The sequence below is a fragment of the Pygocentrus nattereri genome, chromosome 27 (genome assembly GCF_015220715.1).
Source record: "Pygocentrus nattereri isolate fPygNat1 chromosome 27, fPygNat1.pri, whole genome shotgun sequence".
NCBI lineage: Eukaryota > Metazoa > Chordata > Actinopteri > Characiformes > Serrasalmidae > Pygocentrus > Pygocentrus nattereri.
In genome coordinates this window covers 5,746,646-5,758,655 of record NC_051237.1, presented here as the reverse complement: position 1 = coordinate 5,758,655, position 12,010 = coordinate 5,746,646, and the positions used below count along the sequence as shown (strand labels likewise).

The following is a 12,010-nucleotide window of genomic DNA, read 5'->3' as shown; positions in this document are numbered from 1 at the left end:
TACAGCATGAACATTCAATAAAACGCCAGAAATTGTTTTCGCTTCAAATAGTCTTCATTTAAATATGGAATTTTACTGTAGACACAGCTTGTTAAATGAATTTTTAGCACCTTTTTTAAACGCAAACATTTTTGACAGCCAAAGAAGCTCTTTCATGTGTTCAGTTTCAGTGAGAGCACTGAAATATAGTGAACAGAGAAATATAGTCCTCCACCCACTGAAAAATATGCATGAGTATTAACGGCATTTGTCTTCTGGAGCCCACTCTCAGACATTTAGCCAGTCATACAGCTCATTCCTCATTTCATAATGTGTGTGTTATAGGGCAGATTTACAGTATACACCATTCTAGAAGAACAGGGCCAGTCTATCATGGATAAATTATAGATTTCATTAAGTATGTAGATTTTATAGAATTTAATATAAAAATATAAGGGCTTTACTTAAGAGGACTGTATCTTTACAGTCCATCAGGCACATGATGTGTAGTCTGAAGATTACCTTTACAATAAAAGTAATGGAAACGTGTGCTTTGAACACATTAAAGGAAAAGTTGGCAAAAAAAATTAGTTTTCTTTCTAATCATAGTCAATCAACCCAGAGGTATTACAGACTTCCATTACTTCTTGGCTGAGAAAAATTAAGTACACTTGTTTTTTCAGAGAACATTTCCTCGAACTGAAGAAGATGACCACAATGACATTGACAACAGTGATGAAGATGATAAAGTTAATGACAGTAGGCAAAAATCTCTTTTTTGGGGGGATTTTGAAAACATTCAGACCCCCAAATATACCCATGAACCAATCAGACTTGCAGCCCCCCATTCCCCACTGCACGTCCAACCAAACCTCTCAATGCTGACACAACTTGCTTCTTAGAAAATGTGCCAGGGGGGTCAGATAGCTGAGGTCCAAAATAAATTGCCTACTTTTTTTCCTTGAGGCCAGACCTGCTTGGCCAGCCTCAGATTTATTGTCCCTTGCTTTTCTGGAGGAAGATGGTAAGCATGTGGTCAGTAGCGAGGAGCCAGTGACCCAGCCTCCCTCTCACGTTACGCCCTATATATAACATCCACCCCTCCTCTCCTCCACCCCCTCTTTCTCTCTCTTTCTTTCTCTCTCCTTTTCCACTTCTCTGGAAGTACTCATTCCCCACTCACTCACTCACTCACTCACTCAATCTCTCTCTCTCTTTCTCTCTCTCTCTCTCCTTCTCTCTGCTGCCTGTCACTTGAGCGGCCTCCAGCAGGCTGTGTGTGTTTACCCTCGCTTGGCCTGGCAACAGGGCCGCATGCTCAGGATTACGCGAGGCCTTGCCTTTCATCACTGCTCGCTCCCTCTTCCTTCTGCCGAGTCCGGGACCGCAAGAGCAGCCGGTGTGAGGTGAGAGGGGACGTGAAGTAGTGTTGAGGTATTTTTTGTTCTCTTTAAGGTTTTTTTCTGTACTCTTTGGTGTCTTTTTAACACCATTTAGAGGGTTTTTTCACTTTTTTACACTTCCACTACCATTTTTCTCCTTTTCGTCTGGGAGCCGTTGGTGTGGAGTAATACGGTGTGGATTTGCTGGAACTGAACTGAAATGGATCACTCTCTTTTTGGCTGTCTGCGGAACCCTCACGCCCCGGCTCAAACTCTCCACCCGGCCTTCGCCCAGCCCTCTGCCCTAGCCCTGCACGGCCGCTCTGATCACGTCTCCTACCCAGACCTGCCCGGACCCTCTCCGCCCTGCAGTTACCCGGGAGAGGAGGGAGGCTTTGGTGGCCCTCATGGCCCCCGTGGCCATCCCGCTCAGCAGCTTCCCCAGCATCACCCACATCATCAGCCCTCAGGCTGGCACATTCAGCAGATGCCCTCACCCAGTGGTGGCCGCCACAGTGTCTGCCCCCCACATCACCCTGACAGCACAGCCCCAGAGCTGTGTGGATCTGCAGGTACGGGCAGTCAGGGTCTGTGCACATCAAACCCAGCGCTTGGTAATAGCGACCCCGCTGGGGCAGCGTGTGTGTCTGGGGACTTTGGACGGCAAACTATGTCAACGGTAGAAGCTGACAGAAGAAATAGTAAAGGGAAAAGTGACAGTTCAGGTAAGCACATACCTACACATCTGTGTAGTAATCATTACTTTTACCTTCATTAAACTATATCATGGTGCCAAGATCATTTCAAGAATAAGAAGTATAACAAAGAATAAGAAGTATAAAAAGTAATTTGGCACAGAAATTAAAATTCCAAATTTAATTCACACTTGTTCACTTCACTTTTCTGTATATATACTGACAAATCTTTCAAAACTCAAATAGCTCACAACCTCAGAATTCAATATCCAGAACATATTATTTATCATCAAATTCATATGTATCATATTGAAAACAAATAATATTGTAGTTTCTGTAATACTCTGTAAAGCTGTAAAGCTTCATTCACTTTTATTTACTCCACAACTGAATGACAGAAAAAGTCCATCTTATCCAGTGATGATTACTGTTGTTTTGTGTGTGTTTGTTTGCTTGCTTATTTTTATTACAACTGCTGTGCTAGAACGCCGTCTTCAGATCACCCATCTAACCTCTACAATAACCAGAAATATACCATTGCAACAAATTCTATTTGGGAGTCTTCTATTTTAACTCACTAACCCAATAATAAACCAAATCAGAAAAAAACATGAGCCATTTTGCTGTCAGACATACATTAAATGTATGACAAAGTGTAAGCATTTAATGAGAGTAATTATTTATATTTATTATTTCATAGGTTTATTTGTATATAAAAATATAGCATAGATCATACAGCTTAGATTATAATAATATTAAAAATACTGGATTCATAATAATCTATTGCAAGTCAATATGACTGAACTATAATATATCTATTTATTTATTATTTCTATCCATTTTATACTGTCTTTTTTTTCTTGGTCAACAACATAAAAAAGCAATTAAGTGGCGCACAATGTAGCCACTATTACCAGCTTTGAAATGTAGCCTTTTCATATCCTTACACTTTAGTGCAACGTAGCTCTAAAGTACTAAGCACCTTAATATCTGGGAGGCCAAGCTTTGCAAATAACTTAAACTATGGTGTGATTCTTAAACTGGACATGAATAGAAATTCTTATGTTTTTAACAAGGTCTGCCTCTTACTTATTGTAACCTGAGTGCAAATTGGGGTGATTCCTTTAAGTGAAACAAAAGATCCCGCCTGTGTTGGCGAGTGCAGTGGAGTTTTAATGGCTGGGTCTGGTGCTGCAGAGCTGTGCTGGGCTGCTCTCTCATCAGTCTCAGAGGTATAACTCACTGTGGCATTTCCCTTCAGGGCTTTAATGGCCTACAGGTGAAACTGCTTTTTAAATGCTTGCTCTGGTCACACCTGTGTTTTTGATACCCCCCAACATGTGCACTGCATTTAGTTGTTGAAGGGAGCTGTGAAGTAGCTGAGAACCTCAAAATGTATGAAAGATTAAAAATTTGAATCATCTTGAATAGCTAATATGTGCAGTAATAGCATGATTTTTATGTAGGTTACACTTTACACAGTGGATACTCTTTTGGAGTTGAAGGCAAATGATAATCTTTTAATTTGACATTATGTTCAGTAATTTGCTTCTGGTGGATGTGTTGGAACATTATTCATTGCATTCATTTGCTTGTACTAGGGAATCACGCCAAATCCCTTGAATGAGACTGGAGTACTGAAAAACTATAGCATCTCAAACAAGGGCTCTGCTAGTGCTCTAGTGCAATCATCAGAGGTAAAGACCATGGCTACTAATAACATGATAGGTAGCAATCAATAAAAATATTAGATCCTTGCTGTCCAAAAAAAAATCCTCCATTTTTATTTTTTTGATTTTCATTTTCTATATAATTTGAGCATAAAGGCTGCCCTTTATCATTACTTCTTGATGATTGGACCAATAGAAATGGAATAAACTCTTTTTACATTGAATTATATTGAAAGTAAATACTGTTTTTGCCCTCCCCTGTAAAGTTACCGCTACATTTCTTTTCCTGGACTATACACATATAAAAGGTTCAATCCCAAAATGCTGCATATCCAGTTGTAAGAAAAATAAATAAATAATGCTGGCAAATAATGCACTTTGTCAAAAAAAGGGAAAAAGTAAATTAATCATAACACAGAATTGATACCTGCCTGTTTAAGGCCCACTCAAAAAATTTATATCTTGACAAAAAAAGAAAAAAAATGTGACGTTAAATGCATTTTGGATTGAGGACCATCATATATACATACATATTCTTTGATGCATCAGAAGAATTATCGTCCATCAAAATTCTGTTTAATGAAGTTATGCTGCTGCAAGTACAAACACACATCTTCATCTTCTCCAAATGTGTCAAATGCATCACTTGGCACACAATAGCAGTTGATGGATCACTAGAATACTGCAACGGATTTCCAAAAGGTTCCAGTTGGCACTACTTTTTATCCCAAATCCAATTTCCTCCTTAACTCTGTTGGCAGTTATCAAAGGCAACATGGTTTTCATTCAGCAGTAGGTCATACGTCTCATGAAGCAATACGGCAATGTTTCAGTGATACGCCAAAGAGATTACAGTCAAACTGGAAGAATGATGTTAAATGTAAAATATGAAATTCATCTTGTGTACTGCAATGGCACTGTGCTTCAGAGCAGTTATGTGTTTCTAGGCAGGCTTCAAAACAGCTCAAATGTGAAAATTTGCAATTATACCCCATTATAACTCAATATCTGGAACATGTCTTTACTGTTTGCTCACTTTTTAAAAAATTATAGCGGAGTCTGCTAGTCTGTAGCCTCATAATCAGCCAACAGAAAAGCCACTGGCTGGCATTTCCCAATTTTTCAGCACATCTATTATTTAAAGATTTGGAGGCTGGCAGCTGGAAATAAAAGCCATGTCTGAAAGAACAGGCCATAAATTATGATTCAACATTTTGTCGCCTTGAGCTGTTATATTCAAAATGTCCCTATGAGGTTCGACCCAAACTAAGTCTTTAAAGTGTTTTCATGAAAGGGATATGAGCACCATTACAGAACTGAAATGGCTGTCTCTACTTTCATGGGCAGAAATCACTTTGGAAACCATATTTCTGTTGTGACCACATCAAAGCAATCGAAAGAAAATTCCAACCATCTTAATTTACTAGAGCTAAATGGCCAAGCTTTGTTTAAAGAGACATTTACAGCTATTTGTCACCACTATTCTATTCTAAGATCATCTAAAAAAAGAGGATAGAATGAACATGTTTTTACTGCTTAAATGAAGGCATTTTAGGCATTAATGTTTTTGCACATTTGACATAGAGTACTGTGCAAAAGTCAGAGACCACCCTTAATTTATACAATTTCTAGTCAAGACATCATTATGTATTGGGTTATTCATTCATCAGGAAAAAAAGAGGCTGAGGATATATATTTAACATATGTACATATATAAATGTACATATGTGAATATAATAGAAATCTTTTAACTATTTAGAGTGTCTACACTTTGCCTTCATTACAGTTTTCTTTCGCTTTGGAAGACTTGATTTCAAGTTTTCAAAGAAATCTCCAGGAATATTTCCCCACACCTCTAAAGTTCAGGATTAGAAGTTGGTTGTACTGTCTGTTTCTTGTGATCCAAGAAATTCCAAACACATGCAATGATGTTGAGGTCTGGCGTTCTCACAGTGGAAGGACACAAAGAAACACCTGTGGGTTTTTTCAGGTCTGAAACAAGAATGGAGCTTTCCACCCATCTCTCAGAGATAAAGGCTTGTCTACCATTTGTCTTGTACCACTTTTGAGTTCTCGTGGTCCACAATGTCATGTATCTATGGCTGTTTTCACTGGAAATTCAAATTACTGAAAGGTGGCTTCTGCCATTTGCACAGTTATGTAAACAATCAAAAATCATTGAATCAGTGCATTAACATTTATGTATACCCTTAAATATGCTTATATAACTTGAACAAAATTGTAGTTTAGATGAACAAAAGCAATATTTTCAGTCACTTCAAACCTCAAAAATACTTCAAATCAAATCAATTTCCATTGAACTTTTTGCAATGTAGGAATGTTACAATAACTACTGTTACTACAATACAATAATGTTTGCAATGAGTGTAATGTTACACTCACATAAAGCATTTGTTTTTGGTATTATTCGTGATCACATATAATTATCAGACATATACCTAAAGTAAATGTGGTAAAATATAGTAAAATTACAAAAAAGTAAACATTTGTAATTGAATGTATTATAATAAGCTGAAGTGTCTATCTTTTATTAATGAGCAGGCGGTGAACAGTGGAAAACCTCCAAATCTGTATTCGTTTCCACAGTTATCGTTTATGACTGAATAGTGTGCTATCTTCATTCACAAACAGCCTGCAATACTGTTACCATTTGTAAATGACTCTGAAATATTTCTAGGAATAATAGCTTACATTCAGTGAAGAGGAGCGTGCAGCTTGTGGAACAGAGTGAGAGCAGGAGAGCTGTGTTGATTTAGGCCAGATTTGAGAGCGCTTCCACATGCTCCACTCCCAGCCCCTCTCAGCCTGCTGCACACACACGTATGACCAATATCGGCATAATAAAAGGTGACTGGCACCCCTAATTGTTTAGCTCTTGTTTCATTTTCATTTGCTAGGGCTCCTGTAGTGAATCATACAATCCATTTTTTTTTTTTTTTTTGCTTTTGAGCACATTTTTTTGTCCATATTCTATTTTTTCCTACAGCTGGAAAATGTGCTGTTTTTCATTTTAGATTCCCAAGACGGGAGCTATAAGTCAGACGTGAACAGTAAGCCCAGGAAGGAGCGCACAGCATTCACCAAGGAGCAGATCCGGGAACTGGAGTCCGAGTTTGCCCACCACAACTATCTGACACGGCTGAGACGTTATGAAATCGCTGTCAACCTTGACCTCACAGAGAGACAAGTATGCTACACACTGGGCCTATTTTCTGCTAGAGGTTCCTAAGACACATAGAAATGGTGCTTTCTTCATACGAGAAAACGTTGGCAAAGGCAGTAAAATGTAAAAAATACATTGAAATCCTAGTTAAAATATCTTTGAATATCATACTGAATTTTGATCGGCTACATTCTGTTTAGGCCAAACTGAGCATTATATCAAAAACCAGTCACATTAAAAGCCTTGTGAGTCAAAAAAGTCTTTCGTTTGACATTTGGTCAATGGATAGAAGCGCTAATGCTCTGAAGAGGATAAATTCCAGCCTAGTGGAGCGCTCTCTGGTATGAGCATCATTTTTGTGGCGCACGTCAAAGCCTCGCCGTTTCTGTTCCTCTTGCTTTTTGTGTCATTCCAGACGAGCCAAACATGTCAGCCCTTTCTCCTTTTTTCTCTTCCTCACTTGCTCATTTGACTAATACAAACCTTTTCACATCTTACCCACATATGCCATATTTCACACTCTATAATTCTGATGCCTTCAAATTAGACCAAAATGTCAAACGCTTTCAAAGTGCCATCATCTGAGCCAAGCTCATTGGTCTTCTTCTGAGCTTTTCAAACACTTTCAACTCCACATTTCCACTAAAATGCTTCCTTTATATCCTAGAATAAATCACAAAGCTGCTTATTGGAACATATTTTGCCAAACCAGCCTATGGATCTCACACACCCCTGAGTGAGGCTGTACGACCCTGTAGGAAAAAACAGATAAGTGCATTGGCCTAAAGAGAAGCCCAACAAGCCAGGCAACTCACCTAGGATTCAAGTCTTCCTGTTCAGCCCCCTTTTCCCTCCATACTCCTCCACATACTCGCTTCCAAAGATTCCCTTCTCAGGTCCAATAAATCTGCGTGTGTGGGTTGGTGCTGGACCTCAGTAGTGGTAATGTCCGGACTGCACTGGTTATTGTGTTCATTTGTCCGGTTTTACATGAAATGTGACGAATGATTATCAGTTCCTGTGCAAGTACTTTCACAGAATATTAACTCGCTGTTGTTGTGCTGTTGTTTTCAGTGAACAATGTTTGTTTGGCTATTCAAGTGTTTATGATTTAACCCTTTAAAGGCCTAAATGCTAAAGCCTACATGCGGGTCCACACTTCTACTCCTCACTCTCATAACTTTTCTACTGCTGCTGCTGCGATTACTACTACTATTTATAATAATAATAATAATAATAATAATAATAATTATTATTATTATTATTATAATTTATAACACCTATCTAGGTGCCTAAGGATTTAAAGAGGAAAAACTAAAAAAACATTTAAATAATGGTAACACTTTTTAAAAATAAATGTTATTTTTATATATATATATATATATATATATATATATATATATATATATATATATATATATATGTATTTATATATCTATAACACATTCATAACTCACAAACATAACATGACTAAACAGCCATCTGTGTATCAATAAAATTCTCTACCCATAAAGACAAGTATACAAAGGCAGTCACATTACTTGAAGCTTGCAAAGACATGTTAGAACATAATAAAAATGACCATATGCTGATATTCCATTGGAGACTGCCTCAGGTTGTGCTCATGATTAAGTAGGTCATAATGCACTATGCAAACTGTGAGGTTCTTTGTTTCTGACAAAAGAACGAGTTATGAACAATACTTGTAATGCATGTTAACAATTTATAATTCATTACAAAGATGGCTACAATGTCTACTGCGTTCTATAAACATTTGTAGCCACATTTCTAATGCCTTATGAATACATAATAATGTATTATGAGTGTTTCTAAATTTGTATTGATATAGTATCCACATAATACAATGTACTATTCTGTAATAATATTTAATAAAATAATTATGTAAGTTATAAATTAATTTAATAGTACTTACCAAATAATGTATACAATTTACAGAATATTTTGTTTTCATAGTTACACCTTACACCTTTTATTGTTACACCTTACATCTTACAATTGTCCAAATGCATTTCATAACACTGCACCCATAATGTGTAACATAACAACTTGAACTGAATTCAGTTGAATTTATTTATAATTCTGAAAATCAATAACTGAATAAGCCTGCAGTGTGAGGGGTTAATACAACCTTTATCCTCATCCTATCATTTATTCACCCTAAAATACCTGCAGTCTTCAGGCTAAAATAACCATCTTTCCCTAAAATAGACCCCTATCTGCCCTGGGCAGAGAGACACATCGGTGGGGGTGGTCACCAGCTTGGCGTCTGGACCCGCTCGGACCGTTTTAGGCAGCAGCTTAATCATTACCGGGAGACACAAATACAGAGTGAGCTGTCGAGTCAGGGAAAGGAGGCAGGGCCTGGGGCCAGCGGGCTGCCAGGAGCCATGCATCAGCACATTATTGGCCAGGTAGAAATAGCCTAGCCACCTGATGCTAGCCCCCTGCAGCGCCAGTCAGGATAGAGGACCACTGCTTGTGCAGTGCTCTAGGAGAAAAACACCCAGAAGTGTTAAGAGGGTCATGGAGACTCCTCTGAAAGTGTGGCCTGAAGCTTAAGCTTAAGCAACGAGCTGCTGAGGCCTGCTCTGCTGCCAGCAGAGTGTGTGAGATGAGGTGTTGTGCGTGCTTTTACGTGAGGGCCGAGTAAAGTGAACAAGTGTGAGGACGACTGAGTGCTGCACTGGCAGAGCTCTATTACAGAAAGCCCATAAATCTGCACACAGAAACCTACATACACAAGCATTGATATTATTCAGAGTCCTCTTACATGGAGGCAATAGTGGTTTAGGAGTGGTTGGGGGCATACGTGCCAAAACAACTCCTTCTCGAAAGTGTCTTCACACACGCCTCCTCTCACATGCAGCCATAGAGTGGCATTGGGTTTCCCTAATGCAGTTCTACCAAGCATACGTTGCTAGGAGACTCAATTAATCCAGTAAACATTGTGTACAGTTGGTTACTCTATATCATTAACAACTTTACCAACTATGTAGACACCCACATGCCATGTCATAGCCGTATTACTGTTAAATACTGTACAGTATACAGCTCTACTGAAACTTGAGTTGACTGATTGGAATGAATTTCCTTTTTTTGCAGGTGAAAGTGTGGTTCCAGAACAGAAGGATGAAGTGGAAACGAGTGAAAGGAGGGCAGCAGGGAGCCGCAGCACGAGAGAAAGAACTGGTGAATGTGAAGAAAGGAACTCTCTTGCCTTCAGAGTTTGCAGGCATGGTGGGACTGCACCACTCCGTTGGCTCCCCAGGCAACGAGGACGACAGTCACGACAGTGACCAGAGCTCTGAGCACGCTCACTTATGACCTTCTGGAAACTTCAATAGCAAGAACTGAACCCTAGTTTTCCTCAGGAATCACCGTCCTTAGTACGCCAGGGCCTTTAAAAACTAGTCCAGGGCCAGCCGTTAAGATTTGTTCTGTTAAACAGATGGTGAAAGAGCACCAAACAGAGCTCGATCTCTGCAACATCTCAGCACAGAGATTTAACTAAAATAGAGTGACAAGACTGGGAAACTGGATGAAGACAAAAGACTGTGACATGTTTTCACTTGTGAGCCATAGCTCAGAATTTGGATTTTTTGTAAAAAATATTGTAAATAAAATGAAAGAATGTTGTGAACATTCCATAAAAGTGCCTTGGGAAGAAATTTTGCACTGTTTTAATTATTGCCCTAATTAATTGCTACTGTATGTACTCAGAATTACATTGTTGCCGTTGAACATTAACAACATTGAGGTATGTCTATCCAAATGTCTATCCAAATCAAGGTGATGGCAAATCCCCCTGCTCATTAAATATAATTATAAAATCTACATAAAAAATGTAGGTTGTGCTCTTTACATTGAGCTAAATATGTGGTTTGGTTTGGCTATTTAGTGAAATATTCTAATTTGACTAAATACCCCATTTAAAAAGCATATCAGAAAGAAACATTTCCACAATGAGCTGAAAGTTCTACATTGCATTGCTTAATGCCTGCCTGCTACATAATGGCTGTTTGGGAAATGAATTGTGGCAAATATGCATAATATGAGAACATTTCTGATCTGTCCCTTTAGATGTGTAGTTCATTTTTTCTTTACGATCTTATATGTTTACCTTTTGAATAAACAGGTTTTGCAGCTCTAACTGTTTCGTGTCTCGTACCAGTGACACTAACACATTTACCATCGAAAGAAAAAAAAGTGCATTTCCTTACTTGTAGAGTTCTCTTTCTTGAAAATATTATCAACTCCAAAGAGGATAATATGTTGGAAATGTGATGGAAAGCCATGTTGAAAAACTAATATTATGGTTTGGCATTTCTAGGACTACTGTGTGAGTGTGCATCCTAATTTTTGGAGTGGCATTTTGGCAAGTAGCCTGACTTTTCAAAAACGTCCTCGGTCGTATGTGAGCAGCTGGCGATTCGATACCTCCAGAAGTTCTGGACTTTTTTGATTTGTGGCTGCGCCGTTCCCCCCGACACACAGGCGAAACCCAGGCTAAGTGGATTTGTTTTCAGTTGTGGTCAAAGCCAGCTATGCTTTTTCCTCTGCGCAAGACGTTTTTGATTAGCTGTCCGATTTAGATGTTTGTATATGATATAGTGTGATCAAAGCAAGACACAAAGCCATTCCCTGGAGGAAACAATTCGTGGCTGTAAGAAGTGAATGGGGGAAATATATTTATGACCTCTCAAACCCTGCCAAGCACCCAGCTGCAGTGATCATAGCTATGTCTAAACAAAGACATGATGAATATGGGCTGGCAGATGCCGTTCTACATGGACACATCAGTAAAAACCTGCGTGAATAAACACAAATCAAGGCAAACATGACTTGGGTATGAGGAATCTACCACAGATCACAAACTACAGCACTAATGCATATAAGAAAGCGATAAACAATTTTATGATGTTGTCCGCTGAGAATTTCTTGTTGTATGGAATGTTTCCTAATTGGAAGCAATTAACAGGGATTCATTTTATGACTTTTACAGGGCAATAAACCTTCTGTTTTTGTTCTCAAGTAGAATATCAATAATGTATAGTGAGACTATGAAAAGCGAAGCAAAAG

The 12,010-nt window shown here is 38.6% G+C and overlaps 1 protein-coding gene across 1 annotated transcript; it reads left to right on the top strand.

Annotated features, from left to right (window-relative positions):
* Positions 1 to 1,187: 1,187 nt before the first annotated feature.
* On the top strand, positions 1,188 to 11,081 carry meox2b (mesenchyme homeobox 2b). The gene is made up of 3 exons (XM_017692668.1): positions 1,188 to 2,086; positions 6,762 to 6,934; positions 10,034 to 11,081. The coding sequence occupies exons 1-3, from the start codon at positions 1,582 to 1,584 to the stop codon at positions 10,253 to 10,255; spliced, it is 900 nt and encodes a 299-aa protein (XP_017548157.1). The 5' UTR covers positions 1,188 to 1,581; the 3' UTR covers positions 10,256 to 11,081.
* The last annotated feature ends 929 nt before the right edge of the window (positions 11,082 to 12,010 follow it).

Coding starts and splice junctions, on each gene's coding strand:
- meox2b (XM_017692668.1), top strand. CDS start 1,582: ATGGATCACTCTCTTTTTGGCTGTCTGCGGAACCCTCACGCCCCGGCT. Junction 2,087..6,761: donor AGGGAAAAGTGACAGTTCAG/GTAAGCACATAC, acceptor TTTTCATTTTAG/ATTCCCAAGACGGGAGCTAT. Junction 6,935..10,033: donor TTGACCTCACAGAGAGACAA/GTATGCTACACA, acceptor CTTTTTTTGCAG/GTGAAAGTGTGGTTCCAGAA.